This window comes from Salmo salar, chromosome 23 (assembly GCF_965601325.2).
Source record: "Salmo salar chromosome 23, fSalSal1, whole genome shotgun sequence".
Taxonomy (NCBI): domain Eukaryota; kingdom Metazoa; phylum Chordata; class Actinopteri; order Salmoniformes; family Salmonidae; genus Salmo; species Salmo salar.
Window position 1 is genome coordinate 5,374,403 of NC_138313.1, and position 25,234 is coordinate 5,399,636.

At 41.9% G+C, this 25,234-nt stretch overlaps 1 protein-coding gene across 3 annotated transcripts in view; it reads right to left on the reverse strand.

Moving 5' to 3' along the window:
• The window catches only part of LOC106583933 (DENN domain-containing protein 1B), a 202,658-nt gene that overhangs the window by 74,864 nt on the left and 102,560 nt on the right, over nucleotides 1–25,234 (reverse strand). For all 3 annotated transcript variants that reach the window (XM_045706032.2, XM_082967893.1, XM_082967894.1), the window contains exons 4-6: nucleotides 19,987–20,036; nucleotides 18,795–18,914; nucleotides 4,222–4,291 (exon numbers count right to left, since the gene is read on the reverse strand). In XM_045706032.2, coding sequence (XP_045561988.2) covers nucleotides 4,222–4,291; nucleotides 18,795–18,914; nucleotides 19,987–20,036 — 240 coding nt within the window. The remainder of the gene's footprint in view (nucleotides 1–4,221; nucleotides 4,292–18,794; nucleotides 18,915–19,986; nucleotides 20,037–25,234) is intronic.

Here is a 25,234-nt window from a genome sequence, read left to right on the forward strand (position 1 = left end):
ACACACACACACACACACACACACACACACACACACACACACACACACACACACACACACACACACACACGCACACACACACACACACACACACAGTACAAGTCAAAAGTTTAGACACACCTACTCATTCAAGGCTTTTTCTTTATTTTTTACTATTGTCTATATTGTAGTATAATAGTGAAAACATCAGAACTATGAAATAACACATATGGAATCATGTAGTTACCAAAGAAGTTCTAAACAAATCAAAATATATTTTATATTTGAGATTCTTTAAAGTAGCCACCCTTTGCCTTGACAGCTTTGCACAGTATTGGCATTCTCTCAAGGTAGTCACCTGGAATACTTTGTTAAAAGTTAATTTGTGGAATTTCTTTCCATCTTAATGCATTTCAGCCAATTAGTTGTGTTGTGACAAGGTAGGGGTGGTATACAGAAGATTGCCCTATTTGGTAAAAAAACAAGTCCATATTATGGTAAGAACAGCTCCAATAACAAAAGAGAAACGGCAGTCCATCATTACATTAAGACATGAAGGTCAGTCAACGCGGAAAATTTCAATAACTATTAAAGTTTCTTAAAGTGCAGTCGCAAAAACCATCAAGCGCTATGAAAGGAAGACCCAGAGTTACCGCTGCTGCAGAGCATAAGTTCATTAGAGTTACCAGCCTCAGAAATTGCAGCCAAAATAAATGTTTCACAGAGTTCAAGTGACAGACACATCTCAAATCAAATCAAAGTTTATTTGTCACATGCGCCGAATACAACAGGTGTAGACCTTACAGTGAAATGCTTACTTACAGGCTCTAAACAATAGTGCAAAAAAGGTATTAGGTGAACAATAGGTAAGTAAAGAAATAAAACAGTAAAAAGACAGGCTATATACAGTAGCGAGGCTACATACAGACACCGATTAGTCAGGCTGATTGAGGTAGTATGTACATGTAGATATGGTTAAAGTGACTATGCATATATGAAAAACTGAGTTAACATCAACTGTTCAGAGGAGACTGCGTAAATCAGGCCTTCATGGTCGAATTTTTTCAAAGAAACCACTACTAAAGGACACCAATAAGAAGTGACTTGCTTGGGCCAAGAAACACGAGCAATGGATATTAGACTGGTGGAAATCTGTTTTTTGGTCTGATGAGTCCAAATTTCAGATTTTTGGTTCCAACCACCGTGTCTTTGTGAGACGCAGAGTAGGTGAACGGATGATCTCTGCATGTGTGGTTCCCACCGTGCCTTGCTGTTGACACTGTCAGTGATTTATTAAAAATCAAGGCACACTTAACCAGCATGGCTATCACAGCATTCTGCAGCGATACGCCCCATCCCATCTGGTTTGTGCTTAGTGGGACTAATATTTGTTTTTCAACAGGACAATGACCCAAAACAAACCTCCAGGCTGTGTAAGGGCTATTTGACCAAGAAGGAGAGTGATGGAATGCTGCATCAGATGACCTGGCCTCCACAATCACCCGACCTCAACCCAATTGAGATGGTTTGGGATGAGTTGGACTTCAGAGTGAAGGAAAAACAGCCAACAAGTACTCAGCATGTGGGAACTCCTTCAAGACTGTTGGAAAAGCATTCATCATGAAGCTGATTGAGAGAATGCCAAGTGTGCAGAACTGTCATCAAGGCAATGTGTGGCTACCTTGAAGAATCTAACATTTAAAAGATTTGTTTAACACTTTCTTGGTTACCACATGATTGCATATGTGTTATTTCATAGTTTTGATGTCGTCACTATTATTCTACAATGTAGAAAATAATACAAATAAAGAAAAACACTGGAATGAGTAGGTGTGTCCAAACGTTTGACTGGTACTGTATATAACTTAATTACAAAACCAAAACACACATACACACAAAAATGTAATCTGATATCGTATGTCAACTCATGAGCGATTTGAAAAGGCGCTGACGGTGTGGCTGGCAAGTAGCTGGGAGCAGGGCGCTGGAAGCTGAGTGTGTTCCTCCGAGGGGCTAGAAACATCCGTCTGACACAGTGTTTAACGAGCGGCGAGGAGGTTAAGAAAAAGAGGCAGAGCGATGTGTCCGGCCACAGCAGAGGACCGTTAGCCAGCGCTGATTTAGGACCTACTGTACAAGGGCTGGGGTTCTGATGTGTAGTTACCCAGAAGTCTGTGCTCCATAGAGAGATCAGGCTGGCCACTAAACAGGCACTGTCATCACACATATTTTACTGGATGAACTCTCTGAATAATTTGTCTAGTTACTGTTATAATGATAAAGAGCACAGTATAATTGGAATAGAGGTTGCTAAGACATAATTACGTAGTCACTAAGACCGGTTACTAAGACAAAGAAAAAAGGTTCTTATTTATGAGAAATATTTTGGCTTCAGACAATTTCTGTCTCTTCTGAATGCCAGTTTTTGACGGTGGAGCGTTAACATTAGTGTGTATGCCTGCGCGTGACTATGTGTGTGAAACGGTGTGTGTGTGTGTGTGTGTGTGTAGTGAGAGAGAGAGAGAGAGAGAGAGAGAGATAGAGAGTGTGAGATTGAACAGCCTCCTGTCACGAGAGGCTGAATGCTCACACGCATGGTCAGTAACCGGGCTGAGCCTGAGGAAACACTTAATTTACCCCTGGCCCTAAACCCTCATCGCTACGGTCTCCCCTCGTCTGTCAACATCCCTCCATCGCCTTGCAACAGCAGGGTAAATATAAACCAAATCATGCACACCAACACTGCAGTCACCCAACATTTACACACACACACATACCTCATCTATCTCTTACTGAAACCCTCCCCTCTTTCATTCTCTCTCTCTCTCTCTCTCTCTGCTTCAGAGCAGAGATAAAGATGAACATAGAAATGTTCTCACAAACAAAGGACTTATTATTTTACGGAAAATAGCATTTATACTTGTCCTCTACTTTTGTTTTTACTGAAAATGACATCTGTCAAAGAAATCCATCCATAAATTAATTTACAGTACTATACTTCAGTTCAAATCAAATACGGTACTGTGTCTGTGAAATATAAAGACATTGACATTTTAGAAGGAATATAGAAGAGATTACTGTGTATATATGAATATATAAAATATATTACAGAGTAATATATATATATATAAAAAATATATTACAGAGTAATATATATATATAAAAAATATATTACAGAGTAATATATATATATATATATATATATATATATATATATATATATATATATATATATATATATAAAATACACACACACACACACACACATAGATACACATACATACATACACATTATACAATAAATATATGTATAAAAAATACATTCAAGATGCTAAAAGCAGGAGAGCAAGCTAATGACCGCCTGTGCTCTGATTGGTTGAAGTGTTGCGTGACATGCTCTGTTTCCTGTACCCCTGAACCTGCGCCTGTGTGCTTGTGTGTGCGAGCATATGGGCACGTGTGTGTGTGTGTGTGTGTGTGTGTGTGTGTGTTGGGGAGGCTCTGTCCCCTTCACCCCTCTCTCAGCATAGTAGCTTTAAGGAAGCAAAGCTACATGACAGCACACTGATGGCACTCCTTAGTCCCAGCTCCCAACCGCTCCCTTCCTCTCTCCCCACCCTCTCTCCGTCTCCCTCTCCCCCTGTTCGCTCTCCCTCCTTTCTCTCGCTCTGGTATAAACACTGCCTCATCAATTCCACTCTACGCTAGCTGCACATTTTTCCCATTTCTTTTATACATTCCCTGAACTTCTTTCCCTCTGTTACTGAAATAGTTTGGCAAAGTGTGTGTGTGTGTATTCCTAAACTGTTTGTTGTTTTCCAGTAAATCATCAGGAGTTGACTTCTAGCTCTAAATCACCGTTTGGTCTGTGAAATGTCAACATCGCTGCCTCAAAAAAGTCAGAGCCAAGCCAAGCCTGACTCTCTCTCCCCCAGCTCAGCCCCATTTACAAACAGACAGAACACTGCTAACAGCTTACAACAACATGGCTCTCACAACCAGCTACTGTACATAAAACCTTAAACTGCTACTGTGTGCAAAACAAGATCATGCCCAACAGAAGCTGATGAAAAGTAGCGTACTAGTCTATTGTTGGTTGGTGACTTCTGCCACATGACTGGAACAAAATACATTTTTGGAAAGTTTTTGATTTCTTGTACCTCAATATCAGGATTTGTTAATCCCGAGTCTTATTAAATGTCCTAAAGGAGATACTGTACAGAGATATGAAGGCCGTATCACCTGGTTTTTGGTTAGGTAATCTGCTAGTGTGTTCAGGAGCTTGTAGTAGATCTCAAACCAGGGGAGATAACTGCAAGAGAGAAAGAGCACAAAATACACGTTTACAATCAATCCATAACTCTAATTCATATTCTACTATTTTGCTATATTTCACAATAAAAACACAAATATTTAAATTCAATTGTTTTTTTTCCCCACAGACAAAATAGGCTATGGACACAGCCATGTATAGCCCGCCTACTATGGTTAAAAGTAGATATATAGGTCTACAATATACTGTAAATACTGTCTAATACTATGTAATTACGACATTCTTCGTATTTTGGGATATTTGCAGGGGAGGTGGAGAGACAGGCTTTAGTCTAAAGGCGGTGGGTTGGGGAGGTAAAGACGGGAGGTAGAGACTGGCTTTAGTTTCTTCAACCCAACATGACTGGGCCAACGAAAGCTGTGGTAGAGGAGGACGAGGAGGGATGCCATGGTTTACAAGCATACTGATCCCAGATGCACAGCCCAGGCTCAGCCCAAGCCAACACACAGATGCACAGAAAGAAAAGCACTATCCACTGCCATTTTTCACTTTTTTTCTCTTCCCCACCCCTTATTTACATTTTAAAATAGACATTCCTTCTGGTTTTTCCTTATCAAATTAATGTTAAATAAATAAATAAAATGAACAAACAAAAAAAAAAAATTATACTGTAGTGTTTGTGTTATAGCTAATCACAAAATACACCCACCAGAAGCCAAATGCATCTGCAACATGGCTTTCTTTATACGGTTGACATATTCTTGGCGGAGTTAGTTGACTTCCTTTTGAGGTGGAATATGGCCAACATTTTGTTTTGGCTTGAAGGTTGCACAGAAGAGAGAGTTCAGTGCATGTATAATGTTATGCAATCAAATAATACAAATGTGGTGAGGTATCGAAGTGAGGCATTGCATAATGACGTTGGATTACGTCCCGTTTATCATTCATCACTTAAAAAAAAAAAAAAGATGCTTTATTAACTTTCATTAACTGAATGAAGGTGAAATATAAGAACAAAGAAATTAATGAATATTGTCAAAATGAAACTTACATTAAACAAAATGTGCGGGCATGCTGCATTAACAAAAGTCACTTGTTAAATTGAAATGGTTACCTGGCTGAAATGGCTAACATAAATTCACCACACAAAAAAATCACAATGAAACTTTAATGAAAATGTGTGTGTGTGTGTGTGTATGTGAGAGACTTTTATTAGCCAGGGAAGTCCTGTAGAGGGAGACAGGGGGATACTGGGTAGTTCTCAGGGCATGGGTCACTGGCTGCTCTGCAGACTGGAATTAACGCACAACAAGAAAAAAACAATAAAGTCAACCTAATGCAAATGTTCATATCACTAAATCTGCAAGGGGGCCAATGACGCGGCGGTTCCCAGGCAAGTGCAGCCAAGCACACCAATCAGAGGGCCTGAGTGACCATTAACCTGAAACAATCAGCTTCTTAACATGTCAATATTTTGACGTCCGCATGAAGAGCACACCGTAATCAGGTCACACTCTGCAAACCCAAATTTAACATGCATGTGTGAACTATAAAATTCACATGCTGGCTGGACATTAAAAATATAAATATGCCATGCTTTCAAACAAATAGGCAGTGGATATTTCTATGGGCTCTAGGCAGGGATGGGCAAAAAATTACAATGACTAAATACCCTAAAGATCAATGTATCAAAATAAACTATAAAATACTTGAAATGTTTTTAATTCAAATACATGTATTTTGTATTTCAAAATACAGAAATACATTAGCAAGTAGCTGGCCCAAACAGCAACAACATTCTCAGTAAAGGTTACAGAAACTTTTTACTTGCTATGACTGTGATATGTTGTTCTTTATCTACCTTAGTTGAATTCACTGACTGTAAGTCACTCTGGATAAGAGTGTCTGCTAAATGACCAAAATGAACTGCAAAGCACACTGGTTATTATTATTGGCCTTGTTTCGAGGTCATGTCTAGATGGGATACAGCTTAACCTAATTCTCCTAACCTGCTACGCTAATTATCTTAACCTGCTGCGTAAGTTCTCCGAAACCTATTACGAAAAGTCTATTTTGACAAAAGCTGTATCCCTTCTAGACAAAACCTTGTTTCGGGGCGGAGATCATTAGAATAATACTCAGCATGCTCCATTTTTGTAAACACGTTTATATTTAGTTCATTTAGCAGTGCCATCAGACTTCTGATACCAATGCAGGGTGAAAGTGGGAAACAAATGGTGAACCACTATTAAAAAAAAAAATGGTATAGAAAAGTATTTTGGTAGTTCAGCTCAGTGTAATCCAAATGACAAAATACTCAAAAGTAATTCAGATACATATAACAGAAACACTGCCCATCTCATTGTAGATGTGTTGAAGTTCATTTTCAACATTAAAAGGGAAAAAAAATCAATACAACCAAATTAATCCATACAACCAAATTAACATTTTCAAAAAATTCTGAGCAGGTCATTGAAACAAAGAACAGTCATTATCAGTCTCATCAGGTCCTTTGTTTACAAAGCCAGGCTCCTGGTGTAGTGATCTGGGTGTAGCTGGTGCAGAGTCGTCAGGCGCAGGACAGCAGAGATGAGTAACACAAGTAACTTTACTCAAATATTCCAATAACATGTCGTAATACCGAGCCCACAATAACGGACCGAACATACATAAAACAATCACGCACAAAAACCATGGGGAAAACAGAGGGTTAAATAATGAACATGTAATTGGGGAATTGAAACCAGGTGTGTAAAACAAAGACAAAACAAATGGAAAATGAAAAGTGGATCGGCGATGGCTAGAAGGCCGGTGACGTCGACCGCCGAACGTCGCCCGAACAAGGAGATGGACCGACTTCGGCGGAAGTTGTGACACCTGTACACTAATCCTTCACATATCTCTCTCCTCTCTCTCTCTGCCCAGTCAGGCCTCACACACCGATTGGTGCATGTTTTTGTATAAAACTGATTATTATTTCCTGTGGTACAGTATGTTTCTTTTTTCTTAAATGAAGCGATTTACGAAATCACTGCTCCTCTCCTCAGTTAGCAGCTTAGGTCTGTTTGTGCTTCCTAAATCCCCAGATAGAGAGACATCCATCAATGTGTGTGGAGGCCCGGCTATCTCTCCAGCTGTTTTAAGCACACACATCACTCAAAGTACTGGATACTCCAAGTAAACCAGTTAATCTATGGCCAACTCACAAACCCTCCAACTGTACCTCCTACCACAACACAACCCCTCAGACTGTATCCCCTACTGCAGGGTTACCAAAACTCTGTTTTTTTCCCTAGCACTACACAGTTGATTCAAATAACCAACTCATCATCATCAAGCTTAGATTACTTGAATCAGCTGTGTAGTGCTAGGGCAAAAACCAAAACGTGCACCCAGGGGGGGCCCCAGGACCTGCCATACAGTGATGGGGAGTAGTAAACAACATATAGTTCAACTAGACATTTAATTACATTTTGATGAGCTTTGTGGTAGTTGAACTAAATGCATATCTTTGTAGTGTTTTCAGTAGTTAATCATTTTTTTTGCCATGTATTGTGCTAGCTAACTACAGGAACTACACACTACTTTTTGACTAAAATAAAATATGGGTAAAGAACGCATGAATTTCCTTTCTTTTTCTGCATCCTACCTGCCCAATTATCACTTCAAACATTCTGTCAACATCTGACTCTAGAGTGATCTGTTCTTGCAATTTAAGATTTAGATAAGATACTTTTTCACGAAGTATACTGAATACAAATATAAACGCAACATGCAACAATTTCAAATACTTCACTGAGTTACAGTTTATATAAGGAAATGAGTCAATTGAAATAAATAAATTAGGCCCTAATCTATGGATTTCACATGACTGGGAATAGAGATATGCATCTGTTGCTCACAGATACCTTAAAAAAGGTAGGGGCGTGGATAAGAAAGTCAGTATCTGGTGTGACCACCATTGGCCCCATGCAGTGTGACACATCTCCTTTGCATAGAGTTGATCAGGCTGTTGATTGTGGCCTGTGGAATGTTGTCCCACTCCTCTTCAATGGTTGTGCGAAATTTCTGGATATTGGTGGGAACTGCAACATGCTGTAGTCCACGTCGATCCAGAGCATTCCAAACATGCTCAATGGGTGACATGTCTGGTGAGAATGCAACCCATGGAAGAACTGGGACATTTTCAGCTTCCAGGAATTGTGTACAGATCCTTGCAACATGGGGCCATGCATTTTCATGCTGAAACATGAGGTGATGGAGGCGGATGAATGGCACGACAATGGGCCTTAAGATCTCATCACGGTACCTCTGTGCATTCAAATTGCCATTAATACAATGCAATTGTGTTTGTTGTCCGGAGCTTATGCCTGCCCATACCAAAACCCCACCGCCACCATGGGGCACTCTGTTCACAACATTGACATCAGCAAACCGCTCGCCCACATGACACCATACACATGGTCTTCACACGACACCATACACATGGTCTGCGGTTGTGAGGCCGGTTGGACGTACTGCCAAATTCTCTAAAACAATGTTGGAGGGGGCTTATGGTAGATAAATTAACTTTCAATTCTCTGGCAACAGCTCTGGTGGACATTCCTGCAGTCAGCATGCCAATTGTGCACTCCCTCAAAACTTGAGACATCTGTAGCATTGTGTTATGTGAAAAAACTGCACATTTTAGAGTGGCCTTTAATTGTCCCCAGCACCTGTGTAATGATCATGCTGTTTAAAACTTCTTATGGCTTGAGGGCGCTATTTTCACGTCTGGATGAAAAGTGTGCCCAAAGTATACTGCCTGCTACTCAGGCCCAGAAGCTAGAATATGCATATAATTGGTAGATTTGGATAGAAAACACTCTAAGGTTTCTAAAACTGTTTGAATGATGTCTGTGAGTATAACAGAACTTATTTGGCAGGCGAAACCCCGAGGACAAACCATCCAGGATTTTTTTTTAGGTCACTCTCTTTTCAATGGGTTTTCATTGAGAATCCATAATTCTAAGGCAGTTGCTTGCCGTTCCTATCGCTTCCACTGGATGTCAACAGTCTTTAGAAATTGGTTGATGTTTTTCCTTTGTGTAATGAAGAAGTAGCCCTGTTCAGAATGAGGCTCGAGGGAAGTGTACTGTTTGATAGAGGCGCGTGACCTGAAAAGCACGCTACACTTTGTTTTCCTCCGGTATTGAACACAGTTTATCCCATCTTAAATTTTATCGATTATTTACGTTAAAAAATACCTAAAGTTGTATTAGGAAAGTTGTTTGAAATGTTTGGACAAAGATTACAGATAACTTGAGATATTTTGTAGTCATGTTGCGCGAGTTGAAACCGGTGTTTTTCTCGATCAAACGCGCCAAATAAATTGACATTTTGGATATATAACAACGGAATTAATCGAAGAAAAGCACCATTTGTGATGTTTATGGGACATATTGGAGTGCCAACAGAAGAAGCTCGTCAAAGGTAAGGCATGAATTATATCGTTATTTCTGAGTTTTGTGTCGCGCCTGGCGGGATGAAAAATGATTGTCTGTGTTGTTTGATGGGGTGCTGTCCTCACATAATAGCATTGTTTGCTTTCGCCGTAAAGCCTTTTTGAAATCTGACACTGTGGCTAGATTAACAAGAAGTTCAGCTTTAATTTGGTGTATTGCACTTGTATTAAAGTTCAATATTTTTTATATATTTTTTTTTAATTTGGCGCTCTGCCATTTCACTGGATGTTGTCAAATCGATCCCGTTAATGGGATTTGAGCCACAGGAAGTTAATATGCTTCTTGATATGCCACACCTGTCAGGTGGATGGATTATCTTTGCAAAGGAAAAATGCTTACTAACTTGGACCTAAACAAATTTGTGCCCAAAAATGTTGAAATAATATTTCTGTGGGTATGGAACATTTCAGGGATCTTTTATTTCAGCTCATGAAACATGGTACCAACACTTTACATGTTAAGTTCATATTTTTGTTGAGTGTAGTTTGGATGAAGTTAACTAAAGTTACTTTGAAAAAGTAGTTAAGTAAACTATATGTTTAAGGGTAGCTTTATTGTAGTTTAACTTCTTCCAGTGTGAAGTAATTGGTAGCTTGGTAAACAATATTTTCATAGTAGCTTCCCCAACACAGATCCCCTACCACAAAACAATCCGACTGTATCCTCTACTCACAACACAACCCCTCAGACTATATCCCCTAACACAACCCCGTCGACTGCATTTCCTGACGACTAATCCTGAATTTAATTTAGTTGCTTGATCAAATACCTCCATGCATCAATCTGAACCTGCTAATCCTATAGGTTTTGTGTGCTGACATCAAAATAAAGTGATTCATGTTTCGTGTAGGCTGGCACTGGACCAACCCATAGTTTTCAGGGAGCAATCAGAACGGTTTGAACGTGTTCACATTCAAGAAGTTGTCGGGGAGGAAGCAAATCCAGACTCATCGTGGAGAAGAAATGTTAGTGGGCGAGACGCTTGGCCGAAGCGATGTGGATGGGTAGCCAGGCAACAGACTGTATCCCCTACCACAACACAAACCCTCAGAGACTCTCCCATCTACACATAGATGGGCAGAACAGAAGATATAGCCTAGATGTGGTCAAATCCTTTTCGTTATGTCTTAATTCTTAAGACTTATATTCTCTAAAAGCTAAAATAAATTAACTGGTGTTTTTGTAAGGACGTATATTATGTAATTACCCATAAAAACAATTATAAGATAGAGAAGAGAGTTTTTTTTTTCCTGGTGTAGGGATATTACCAGAATAAACCAACTGCAATATCTCAATCCAAATAAATACCTACATATCTTTGGGTAGGTTAGGTTTTCATGTGATAAGTAAACTACACCTTTTTAACGGCGTACACACGTCTCTGCTGTCATAAAGTACCTGTTGGGTGTTAAGCGCGGCACTGTTATTCATATTCCCTGCATGGGTCTTAAATCTCCCTTCACACCCACGGCCCTTAGCGAAAGTCAACTTGCACCTTGTAGCCAGCTCACTGGAAGATTTGATTACACCTTTACTTTCCCGGGTCAGAGGTTAAGTACAGGGAAGGAAATGTCCTCCGGCGTCTCGCTAAGTGACCACTAACTGGAGCGCCGACGTCCCTAAAAGGGAACCCTGGTCTCACCCGCCAAATAAAATCAAGGAAAACACCTTTTTTCATCTGAGACCCCTCTCACATGTCCAAGGGTGATTTATCCCTAAATATGAGAGAATGACCAAAAGAGAAATGAGGAGAGGAGGAGGAAGAGGATGGAGGGGAAGGAAGGAAGGAAGAAAGAGTCAAATTGAAGCATTCTGCCTCTTTGAAGAGGTTTTGGCCTGAAGGTAGCGTGGCCCTTTCAGCCTGGGCTTTAGCTGCAACACTACAAAGGCCTGGCCATATAAAACTGTCCTACTCATTAAGCCACTTCCTTGTGTAAGCATAGGTGACAATTCTATACTCCGAGCACTTCAACAATCACAGGGACGCAAACTGTTTTACTTACCTTTGTTTTATATCCGGGGAACAGACACATTAAATAAAAAGGTAGCTAGCTAGAAGCCTCCTCGCAGGGACATCGTTGGGCGTGTAATGTTTTATCTATAGTGCCTTCAAAAAGTATTCATACCCCTTGACCTTTTCCACATATTGTTGCGTTACAAAGTGGGATTAAAATGGATTGAATTGTATTTTTCTTGTCAACAATCTACACAAAATACCCCCATAATGAAAAAGCAAAAACAGGTTTGTAGAATTTTTAAAAAATGTATTAGAAACAAAAGAAATTAAATATCACAATTGCATAACTATTCAGACCCTTTACTCAGTACATTGATGAAGCACCTTTGGCAGTGATTACAGCCTCGAATCTTCCAGGGTATGACGCACAAGCTTGGCACAACAGTATTTGGGGAGTTTCTCCCATTCTCCTCTGCAGATCCTCTCAAGCTCTCAGGTTGGATGGGGAGCATCGCTGCAAAGCTATTTTCAGGTGTCTGCAGAGATGTTCAAGTCTGGGCTCTGGCTGGGTCACTCAAGAACATTCAGAGACTTGTCCCGAAGCCACTCCTGCGTTGCCTTGGCTGTGTGCTTAGGGTTGTTGTCCTGTTGGAAGGTGAACCTTCGCCCCAGTCTGAGGTCCTGAACCCTCTGAAGCAGGTTTTCATCAAGGATCTCTCCGTACTTTGCTCCGTTCATGTGTGTTTACATTCCTGTTAAAAGCTTATTTCTCTGCCGCTGAAAAACTTCCTCACAGCATGATGCTGCCACCACCATGCTTCACCGAAGGCATGGTGCCAGGTTTCATCAGATCAGAGAATCTTGTTTCTCATGGTCTGAGAGTCTTTAGATGCCTTTTGGAAAACTCCAAGTGGGCTGTCATGTGCCTTTTACTGAGGAGTGGATTCCGTCTGGCCACTACCATAAAGGCCTGATTGGTGGAGTGCTGCAGAGATGGTTGTCCTTCTGGAAGTTTCTCCCATCTCAACAAAGGAACTCTGGAGCTCTGTCAGAGTGACCATCGCATTCTTGGTCACCTCCCCGACCAAGGCCCTTCTCCCCTGATTTCTCAGTTTGGCCGGGTGGCCAGCTCTAGGAAGAGTCTTGGTGGTTCAAACTTCTTCCATTTAAGAATGATGGAAGCCCCTGTGTTCTTGGAGACCTTCAATGCTGTAGACATTTTTTGGTACCCTTCCCCAGATCTGTGCCTCGACACAGTCCTGCCTCGAAGCTCTACGGACAATTCCTTTGACCTCAGGGCTTGGTTTTTGCTCTGACATGCATGTCAACTGTGGGACCTTCTATAGACAATTGTGTGCCTTCCCAAATCATGTCCAATCAATTGAATTTACCACAGGTGGACTCCAACGAAGTTTTAGAAACATCTCAAGGATAATAAATGGAAACAGGATGCACCGGAGCTTAATTTAATTTCGAGTCTCGTAGCAAAGGATCTGAATACTTATGTAAAAAAGGTATTTCTGTTTTAAATGTTTAATACATTAGCAAAACTTTGTAAAACCCTGTTTTGTTTGTCATTATGGGGTATTGTGTGTAGATTGTTGAGGAAATGTAACGTAATAAATAACGTAACAAAATGTGGGAAGAAAATCAAGGGGTCTGAATAATTCTGAATGCACTGTATATATACAGTTGAAGTCGGAAGTTCACATACACCTTAGCCAAATACATTTAAACTCAGTTTTTCACAATATCTGACATTTAATCCTTGTAAAACTTCCCTGTCTTAGGTCAGGTAGGATGACCACTATATTTTAAGAATTTGAAATGTCAGAATAATAGGAGAAAGAATGATTTATTTCAGGTTTTATTTCTTTCATCACATTCCCAGTGGGTCAGAAGTTTACATGCACTCAATTAGTATTTGGTTGCATTGCCTTTAAATTGTTTAACTTGGGTCAAACGTTCCGAGTAGCCTTCCACAAGCTTCCCACAATAAATTGGGTGAATTTTGGCCCATTCCTCCTGACAGAGCTGGTGTAACTGAGTCAGGTTTGTAGGCCTCCTTGCTTGCACACGCTTTTTCAGTTCTGCCCACAACTTTTATATAGGATTGAGGTTAGGGCTTTGTGATGGCCTCTCCAGTACCTTGACTTTGTGGTCCTTAAGCTATTCTGCCACAACTTTGGAATGCTTGGGGTCATTGCGCATTTGGAAGACCCATTTGTGACCAAGCTTTAACTCCCTGACTGATGTATTGAGATGTTGCTTCAATATATCCACATAATTTTCGTTCCTCATGAAGCCATCTATTTTGTGAAGTGCACCAGTCCCTCCTGCAGCAAAGCACCCCCACAACATGATGCTGCCATACCCGTGCTTCACGGTTGGAATGGAGTTCTTCGGCTTGCAAGCGTCACCCTTTTTCCTCCAAACATAACGATGGTCATTATGGCCAAACAGTTCTATTTTTGTTTCATCAGACCAGAGAACATTTCTCCAAAAAGTACGATCTTTGTCCCCATGTACAGTTGCAAACTGTAGTCTGGCTGTTTTTATGCCGGTTTTGGAGCAGTGGCTTCTTCCTTGCTGAGCGGCCTTTCAGGTTATGTCAATATAGGACTTGTTTTACTGTGGATATAGATACTTTTGTACTTGCTTTCTCCAGCATCTTCACAAGGTCCTTTGCTGTTGTTCTGGGATTGATTTGCACTTTTCGCACCAAAGTACATTCATCTCTAGGAGACAGAACGTGTCTCCTTCCTGACGGCTGCGTGGTCCCATGGTGTTTATACTTGCGTACTATTGTTTGTACAGATGAACGTGGTACCTTCAGACGTTTGGAAATTGCTCCCAAGGATGAACCAGATTTGTGGAGGTCTACAATTTTTTTTCTGAGGTCTTGGCTGATTTCTTTTGATTTTCCCATGATGTCAAGCAAAGAGGCACTGAGTTTGAAGGTAGGCCTTGAAATACATCTACAGGTACACCTCCAATTGACTCAAATGATGTCAATTAGCCTATCAGAAGCTTCTAAAGCCATGACATCATTTTCTGGAATTTTCCAAGCTGTATGAAGGCACAGTCAACTCAGTGTATTTAAACTTCTGACCCACTGGAATTGTGATACAGTGAATTATAAGTGAAATAATCTGACTGTAAACAACTGTTGGAAAAATGACTTGTGTCATACACAAAGTAGATGTCCTAACCGACTTGCCAAAACTATAGTTTGTTAACAAGAAATTTGTTGAGTGGTTGAAAAACAAGTTATTTTATTTATATTTATTTTTGTATTTTTCACCCCTTTTTTCTCCCCAACTTCGTGGTATCCAATTGGTAGTAGTTACTGTCTTGTCTCGTCGCTGCAACTCCCGTACGGACTCGGGAGAGGCGAAGGTCGAGAGCCATGCGTCCTCCGAAACACAACCAAACCAAGCCACACTGCTTCTTGACACAATGCCCATTCAACCCGGAAGCCAGCCGCACCAATGTGTCGGAGGAAACACCGTTCACCTGGTGACCTGGTCAGCGTGCACAGCGCCCGGCCCGCCACAGGAGTCGCTAGAGCGCGATGAGACACATATCCCTGCCGGCCAAACCCTCCCTAACCCGGACGACGCTGGGCCAATTGTGCGCCACCCCATGGGCCTCCTGGTCGCGGCCGGCTGCGACAGAGGAAAAACAAGTTTTAATGACTCCAACCTAAGTGCATGTAAACTTCCGACTTCAACTGTAGATAGATAGATAGATAGATAGATAGATAGATAGATAGATAGATAGATAGATAGATAGATAGATAGATAGATAGATAGATAGATAGATAGATAGATAGATAGATAGATAGATAGATAGATAGATAGATAGATAGATAGATAGATAGATAGATAGATAGATAGATAGATAGATAGATAAAATAAAACACTAATACACTAAAATATCTTGATTAGATCAGTATTCAAGGCACTGAGTCAATACATGTTAGAATCATCTTTGGCAGTGATGTCTTTCTGGGTAAGTCTCTAAGAGCTTTGCACACCTGGATTGTACAATATTTGCACTTTTTTTTATTCTTCAAGCTCTGTTAAGTTGGTTGTTGATCATTGTTGTAAAGCCATGTCCAAGTCTTGCCATAGGCCACTCAGGAACATTCAATGTCATCTTGGTAAGAAACTGCAGCGCATATTTGGCTGAAAGGTGAATTTGTCTTGCAATGTCTGTTGGAAAGAAGACTAACCCAGGTTTTCCTATAGGATAGTGCCTGTACTTAGCTCTATTCCGTTTATTTTGATCTAAAAAATAACTCCCTAGTTCTTGCCGATGACAAGTATAACATGATGTAGCCACCACCATGATTGAAAATATGAAGAGTGGTACTCAGTGATGTGTTTGTTGTGTTGGATTTTCCCAAACCTAACACCTTGTATTCAGGATAAAGTTAATTTCTTTGCCACATTTTTTGCAGTTTTACTTTAGTGCCTTAATGAAAACAGGATGCATGTTTTGGAATATTTTAATTCTGTGCAGGTTCCCGTCTTTTCACTCTGTCAATTAGGTTATTATTGTGGAGTAACTACAATCTTGTTGATCCATTCTCAGTTTAATGGCTCTGATAGGAGAAAACTATGTAACTGTTTTGAAGTCACCATTGTCCTCATGGTGAAATCCCTGAGTGGTTTTCTTCCTCTCCAGCAATTCAGTTAGGAAGGACACCTGTATCTTCGTAGCGACTGGGTGTATTGATACACCATCCAAAGTGCAATTAATAACTTTACCATGCTCAAAGGGATATTCAATGTCTGCTATTTAGTTTTTTTACCCGTCTACCAATAGGTGTCCTTTCTTTGCGAGGCATTGGAAAACCTCCCGGGTCTTTGTGGTTGAATCTGTGTCTGAAATTCACTGTTCGACTGACGGACCTTGCAGATAATTATGTGTGTGGGCCAATACAAAATCATGTTAAACACTATTATTGCACTCAGAGTGAGTCTTTGCAACTTATTATGTGACTTTTTAAGTAAATGTTTACTTTGAATACTTATTGAGGCATTTCAGCTTTTCATTTTTAGTTCAGTTGTTTAAATTTAGAGAAATATAATTTCACTTTGACATTATGGGGTATTGTGTGTAGGACAACGACAAAACAAATCTCAATTCATACAATTTTTAATGCAGGCTGTAACAAGTCAAGAGGTGTGAATACTTTGTGAAGGCAATGTATCTGTCTCATTTGATCACTACATACTGTAGATTTAAAATGATTATTCAATATGATCACAACTTGGATTGCTTATCTAAGAATTCCCAACTTCTTTCCATTTCTGCATTTCTCAATTAAAGCAAACATGGGCGATTTTTTTTTTCTTCTTCATCCTACTTTGTATTACTAATATGTAAAAAAAAAAAAAAAGATGAAAAAAATAATGAAAAAAGAAAACGGAAAAACAAAGGTTAAAAAGAAATAAACTTGGAACCAAGTCTGCCATCTCTGTCATTGATGCAAACATTCCATTTGTACATATTTCACATATCTAAACCATGAGATATCTAAAATATGCACGTCTTTGTAATCATGATTTAAAAAACTTTCACAAACCTTTCTCGCCACACAGTGGGTCTATTTACCAGCCAAAAAAGCAGGCAGCAAAAACAAACTGAAGTCTTTAAAACACACTCACAGATTTTTTTTTCTTCTTCTTTCTATACATTTCTTATTATGAATGAAGCAAGCCATGCAAACTGTTCAGAATGCATAATGAATTGTATACATCATATGTCAAATGAATTAGCATGTGGGACTCAGAGAGGGGGACAGGGGAGTCTCTGCTAATTGGCAGCGAGGCTTCATGCATAATTATGGGCAAAGCGGCTTCCTTCGCCGTGCTTCTGCGCCTGTAGCCGAATAACGAGGAGAAAGACAAAAAAGAAAAAGGAAAACAAAGGGCATGGTGGTGGCTGGCCGGGATGGGCGGGTGTGTGTGGGGGGGTGGGGGGGGCGGAGGTGGGGGGCAGCTCATCTCGACAGCAGCTCATCAAGAACAAGATAAACCCTGCGGCTGCCAGTCAATATCCACACAACACACACTACCTCACGACACTTAGGCAATTACTGCATTTAGTTTAGCATATGAGAAATTCGGGTTTTTTTTCTCGATAATCTTTTTTCCATTATTGTTTTTGGACTGTGCAAGTTCCCATTACTTCTGTGGTTTGTTCAACTATATTGTTTTAATAATGAAATGTTTGTTATTTAAATTGTTAATATAAAATATAAACGTTTCTAAGGCCCTATTAAATACATTTTTACTAAAAACGTCTTTCTGTGCATTAATAATAAAAGATGACATCATATTTGAGATAAATCCAGGCTGTGCTAAACGATATCTCGAGAGGGAGTTGAAATGACAATTTACAATTAAAATAATTCTTCATAGTTGTCATTGTAAATGATAGGTTGTTCCTAATTGACTCTGGGTTAAATAAATTAACTGAATTAATAACATTATAGGGATCCAAACTAATATGGAATTCAGGAGTTTAGAATGTTTCTGTAACTGGCATGAAGAAATTGAAGAGGGTAACACTGATTCATACTGCTTCCAAAGAGAACCCCACTCTCTCTACAATCAATTAAGAAATATAATCTGCATATGACTGACGTGAGGATATTACAAACGGTTTGTATTGATGAATAATTAACATGTCAATAATATAGATGTCTTTCCTCATGAAAAAGGTAATTGTGACAAAATCATTTTCATAAATAAAAAAACATGAATGACTAACTGATTGATGCAATCGGTCAATAGATAAAGCAGGGGTATTCAACTCTTACCCTATGAGGTCCGGAGCCTGCTGATTTTCTGTTCTACCTGATAATTAACTGCACACACCTGGTGTCCCAGGTCTAAATCAGTCACAGATTAGAGGGGAACAATGAAAAAACGCAGTGGAACTGGCTTTGAGGTCCAGAGTTGAGTTTGAGGGTGCTAAAGAATAAGCTTCCTTACCTAAATGTACTATTTTTAAGTCGCTCGAGATCAAAGTCTACTAAATATGCGTATGTGCGAGCGTGTCCTACCTGAGCAGACAGATGCAGACACGGCAGCCGGAAGTGAGTCTGCAGAAGCCAAACCTCTGCTTGCTCTCGATGTCCGTCAGCACAAAGGTAAAGTTCTGGCCCACCTGACTCTGGGAAACCCTGGGAACAGTCACCACACAAACGCACACACACGTACGGTAGAGAGAGAACACACCATTAACACACGACCAATTACCTCAAGAAATACAGTATTACCACACAGTCACCTATGGAACAGAAATAACAAATCATTACTTCACAAGCACACATGGGACATTTATCAAGAGTTTCAGTCCAGGGAATCATGACAATCAGATCAGTGAAAGTAATGTAATGGTTTCAGTTAAATAGAAAATGAGAAACTCCTTATTACCACATTATCACAGCAGAGGACGGCAATGACAAACATATAATAACATTACAAAGATACAGTATTTTAAAAAAAATGGGAAAAGTAACTAAGTCGAAGTCTCTCATCCTCACCTCTAAACTTTTCGCTATGATTCTGGCTACAGTCCCTGACTGTTGAGTGTGTGTGAGTTGGCTATGTGTATTTCTTATGAAGTTTCATCACTAGATGGCAGCAGTAAAGCTTGTGTGGAGAACAGCACAGCTCAGGATATCCCAACCCCCACCCCCTAACTATACCATGGCACTTTTCCAATGTCATTTTCCAGGCTACAAAATAAGAGCAGACTCCTCTACAGAGGGCTGCTTTTCAAATCAGACTGGTACCAAACTTAGAGATATAGTTATTCAATCAAAGATAAAACACATGATACAAGCGGGACATACACATATATGCAGACAGACACAAATGCATACAAAAGCACACACGGGTACACACACACACACACACACACACACACACACACACACACACACACACACACACACACACACACACACAATAGCACACCCACACCGTGGTGGGAGTGAGATCAAATGGCTTGGCATGGGTTGGGCAGGGAGCAGGGAGCAGACTGGCTTGGTGTTTAGGAGACTAAGAGAGGCTTTTGGCTTCAACTACACCACCAGCTGTTAACAACAGACTCCACACGCCATCGCTCCACAGCATACACACACAGCTCTCCTGTTACTAAAACATATTAGTGCGTGTGCGTCCCTGTTTTGGTCGGGTAGAGCACAGGACTATTAACAGGGGAGCAGGGGGAAGGAATCTTATTCCTACCTCTCCACATCGAAGGGGAAGCAGAACTTGGGTACCGTCTGGAGAAACTCCTGAGAACCAGAATAACACAACCACTGATTAGACAACACTAACATAAACAACACAAACAACAAACCAATGACGAAAACAACAGTCACACTTCAGTAACAAGCCAGTGTAGATGTTTTATATAATGCTCGTATAATGCTACTTATACATGTTTAAAAACGATGGAATACTCAATGCATTAATAGTAAGAACACTACTTCTATAACATGTCTTATTCAAAAATGCATGTGTTTGTGTGTTCATACACAACCCTGTAAGTTTAGCCTAATCAAATATATTTCATCAATAAAATTACTTGTTGAACAAAGACTAATTCAAAGTCTGACAGTGGTCTCATTAAAATCATCTCATTAAATAATTCAATTAGGCTAAATAACCTAAATACAACAGAAACAACTTAATCCCCAGAGCTGATAAGTGTTTCAGTTGAGAGAATCAGGGAAAATGTTTTCCTTTCTATAGGTCCAGACCCATAGCTTAAATAATTAGCTACGATTACTTACAGTGCATCGATTATCAGGGGTGATGGCGGTGAAAGAGGGAGGGAGGCCGGGAGGGATGGAAGGAGTTAGGGAGGGAGGCAGGGATAGAGGGATGGAGGAGAGAAGAGAGAAGAGAGAAAGACCTATAGGTGGTGGCAGATTGCTGTGACAATAGGCTAAGCAGCTCTGGGGGTACGGAACGGGCAGTGGGGAGGAGGGGGGTGTAGAGCCTTTATCTCCCAACACCTCCCCTGTGGGGGGGGGGGGGTTAGTAATTGGGGGACTGGAGCAGAGCAGAGCAGAGCAGAGCACCATATGGGTTAGCTGAGCCAGCCACCACTTCTGTCTGTCTGTCTGACTGAGGTTGGTCCTGGGTCTGTGTGTCTGTGTGTCTGTCTGGCACAGCAGCCTAGCCATGGGGAACAACCACTGATCCCCCCCGATCACTAGACAAAGCTGCCTGCCACCATAACCACAGGCAACAAGGAACAGAGATATGAGGGTGGGGGTAGTGTGTGTGTGTGTGTGTGTGTGTGTGTGTGTGTGTGTGTGTGTGTGTGTGTGTGTGTGTGTGTGTGTGTGTGTGTGTCTTGCGTATCAGTGTGTAGGAAGGCTGTGTGGCTATAAAACTGTCACACACGTCTGAGCCGCCACCGCCGTATGGACTCACTACTATTATTAACCGCCATGTAGGAACACCAATATGTTTCGGAGAGCCTAGCTTAGTGTTGTACATATGGCACACAGACACACACATACTCTATCTCTCTTCAAATAAAAACGTATGGGTTGCCGAATTCCGTAACGGCCATAGCCCCGCCCACATGTGTTGACAGGAAAAGTGACAGTCCCTGAGCCATGGAGACCGACAAGATCACAGATACAACAAAAGTGTGTGTGTGTGTGTGTGTGTTGTAGGCATATATACAGAAAAACAGATGGCCATCTCTCTCAATGTACACAACATTCCAACACCAACCCTCTTCCCTTCCGGAAGGCACACAAATGACAAGAATCTCTCTCTCCCTTCCTTCTCCAACAAGCATCTCTCTCGCTCTCTGTCTCCCTCTCTTTCCTCTCCAACACCCCCGCCTTCCTCCTCCATTCCTCCAGGTGATGTGTGGGACCTCCAGTATACCAGGGGGATCCAAGACTGGGGGGGAACCAATGTTGCCACTGTTGTTGTTGTTATTCTGTTGTACACTATTTCCTCTCCCCTCCTCCCCCTGCTAACCGTTTTCCCAAGACAAAAGAATATAAAGCAGCTAATACATTTGTAGCTCTGAAGGCATGTGCGTTAGTGTGTGTGTGTGTGTGTGTGTGTGTGTGTGTGTAGAGGCTGCATTATTTATCAGAGGTAGAGACAGGGGTATCACTCAGTGAGACAGCACACTCTGCTCCCCTAGCGGAGGTCTGGCATCACAGCTAACTACAGCACAGTACAGGGCCTGCCTCTGTTTCTGCCTATGCATAGCCTTCACATCCCTTCCCAACATAGCTACAGCAGGCAGGACTTCCCTTCCACACTGGCCTGTCTCTGCCTCAGCCTGTTCTTCCCCATGGTGTTAACATGGAGCCCACTTTGTTCTGTTGTCTATGGAACACCAATGGACGGGTCGCCAACAGCTCTCTGAGGGCAGATCCTTCTAAACAGGCTGGGGCTGATAGCCCCATAAACCCAGCTCAATGTTGGGAGAGGGAACCCACTGTGTACTGTGAAGTGGACCACTGTTTATAACATTTAGCATTTTAGTAATTTAGCAGACGCCAGGTGGGCTCTTATCTAGAGTGACTACCAATTAGTGCATTCATCTTAAGATAGTTATGTGGGTCAACAACACATCACAATCGTGTCAAGTACAGGGCTGTATTGGAGCGGATCGCGAGCTTCGGGTTCCTCTGTGTCCACGTCACTAAGGAACTATCATGGTCCAAACACAACAACACAGTCGTAAAAAGGACATGACAACGCCTCTTCCCCTCAGTAGTCACAGAATATGTTCCGGGATTCATCCGATGGCATTGAGGAGTATACCACATCATCCCCACAATGATCGTACGTATATATCCCAACAAGAAGCCATGGATGACAGGCAACATCCACACTGAGCTAAAGGCTAGAGCGGTCGCTTTCAAGGAGCGAGACACTAATCCAGACGCTTATAAGAAATCATGCTGTGCCCTGGGATGAACGATCAAACAGGCAAAGCGTAAATACAGGACTATGATTGAATCCTACTACACTGACGCTCATTGGATGTGTCAGGGCTTGCAAACTACTACGGATTACAAAGGGAAGCCCAGCCACGAGCTGCCCAGTAACACGAGTCTACCAGACAAGCTACATTTCTTCAATGTGCGTTTCAAGGTAAGCAATACTGAAGCATGCATGAGAGCACCAGATGTTCCGGACGACTGTGTTATCATGCTCACCGTAGCCAATGTAAGTAAGACCTTTAAACAGGTCAACATTCACAAGGCCAGATTAACAGGACGTTTACTCAGAGCATAAGCTGACAAGTGTCTTCACTGACATTTTCAACCTGTCCCTGACCGAGTCTGTAATACATACATGTTTCAAGCAGACCACCATAGTCCCTGTGCCCAAGAGCGCCAAGTTAACCTGCTTAAATGACTACCGACTTGTAGCACTCACGTCTGTAGCCATTAAGTGCTTGACTACAGCTCAGCGTTCAACACCATAGTGCCCTCAAAGCTCATCACTAAGCTCAGGACCCTAGGACTAAACACATTCACATCGACGTAGGCAAGCACCAGGGTCTTGAAGATGATGCAAGCTTTGACTGGAAGCCAGTGGAGTGTGCGGAGGAGCGGAGTGACATGGGAAAACTTAGAAAGTTTGAACACCAGGTGGGCTGCGGCATTCTGAATAAATTGCAGGGGTTTGATGGCACAAGCAGGGAGCACAGCCAACAGAGGGTTGCAGTAGACTAGACGGGAGATGACAAGTGTCTGGATAAGGACCTGAGCCACTTCCTGTGTGAGGAATAGTCGTACTCTACGGATGTTGTAGAGCATGAACCTGCAGGAGCGAGTTATGTTCGCAGAGAATGACAGGGTGCTGTCCAGGGTCACACCAAGGTTCTTTGTACTCTGGGAAGAGGACACTGTGGAGGTGTCAACCATGATGCAAAGGTCTTAGAGCAGGCAGGCCTTCCCCGGGAGGAAGAGCAGCTCCATTTTGTCATGGTTGAGCTTGAGACAGTGGGCCAACATCCAAGCTGGGATGTCTGCCAGGCACACAGAGATGCATGTCGCCACCTGGGTGTCAGAAGGGGGGAAGGAGAAAAAGTAGTTGAGTGTCATCCGTACAGCAATGATAGGAGAGATCACTTGAGGATATGACAGAGCCGAGTGACTTGGTGTACAGAGAGAAGAGGTGAGGGCCTAGAACTGAGCCCTGGGAGACACCAGTAGTGAGAGTACATGGTACAGACACAGATCATCTCCACGTCACCTGGTAGTATGCAATCCAAGAGTGTGCAGAGCCTCAGACGCCCGGCCCTGAGAGGACGGAGAGGATGGTTCATGGTGTCGAAGGCAGCGGATAGATTTAGGAGGATATGAACAGAGGAGAGAGAGGAGAGCCTCCATGACACAGAGAAGAGCAGTCTCGGTTGAGTGAGCCACCTTGAACCCTGACTGGTTATGGTCAAGAAGATCGTTCTGAGAGCAATGGCGAGACAGTTGGCCAGAGCACGCTCAAGTGTTTTGGAAATAAAAGAAAGAAGGGATAGAGGTATGTCATTTCTGATGAGTTGATGAAGGAAGGGAGGAATGGGAGGAGATCTCCGGTGATAGTCTGGAGAAGGGAAGAGGGGATTGGGTTGAGCGGGCAGGTTGTCAGGTGGCTGGACCTCACTAGTCGCAGGATTTCATCTGAAGAGAGCGGGGAGAAAGAAGTCAAGGCGTAGGGTAGTTCTGTGTGAGTGGGATCAGTGGACTCAATAGGCTGAGTGAATAAGGAGCGGATGTCGTCAAACTTCTTTTGACGACAAAGTGGTTGAAAAAGTTGTCAACAGAGAGGGGGAGGAGTGGAGGATTAAGGAAGGAGGAGAAGGTGGAAAAGAGTGTCCTATGGTTATAGGCAGAAGCTTGAAATTTAGAGTGACAGAAAGTGGCTTTAGCAGCAGATACAGAGGATGGACTGAAAGGATGATAACTAAACTCCCGGAGGACCTTTCCTCAATTTCCGCTCAGCTGCCTGTAGCCAATCTGTAAGCCCGGAATGAGTCACTCAGCCACGAAGCAGGAGGGGAGGGCCGAGCCGGCCGGCCGGAAAGGGGACAGTGCGAGGCATAGGATGTAGAAGGCGAGGAGAGTAGGGTCAAAGAGGCAGAACCAGTAGATAGAAGGGAGAAGGATTTATCAGAAGGAAGAGAGGATAGAATAGAAGAGGAGAGAGTCGCGGGAGAGAGGGTGAAGATTGCAGCGGCGCATAACCATCTGGGTAGGGGCTGAGTGGGTAGGGTTGGAGGTTAGAAGGAGAGAAAGGGAAACAAAGTAGTGATCAGAGACATGGAGGGGGTTTGCAGTGAGATTAGATAGCGAACAGCCTCTAGTGAAGATGAGGTCAAGCGTATTGCCTGTCTTGTGAGTGGGAGGTGACTGGGAAAGGGTGAGGTCAAAATAAGAAAGTGGGGGAAAGAAATGAACTGAAGTCAGGCGTCAGGAAGTTAAAGTCGTGAGCCATCGTC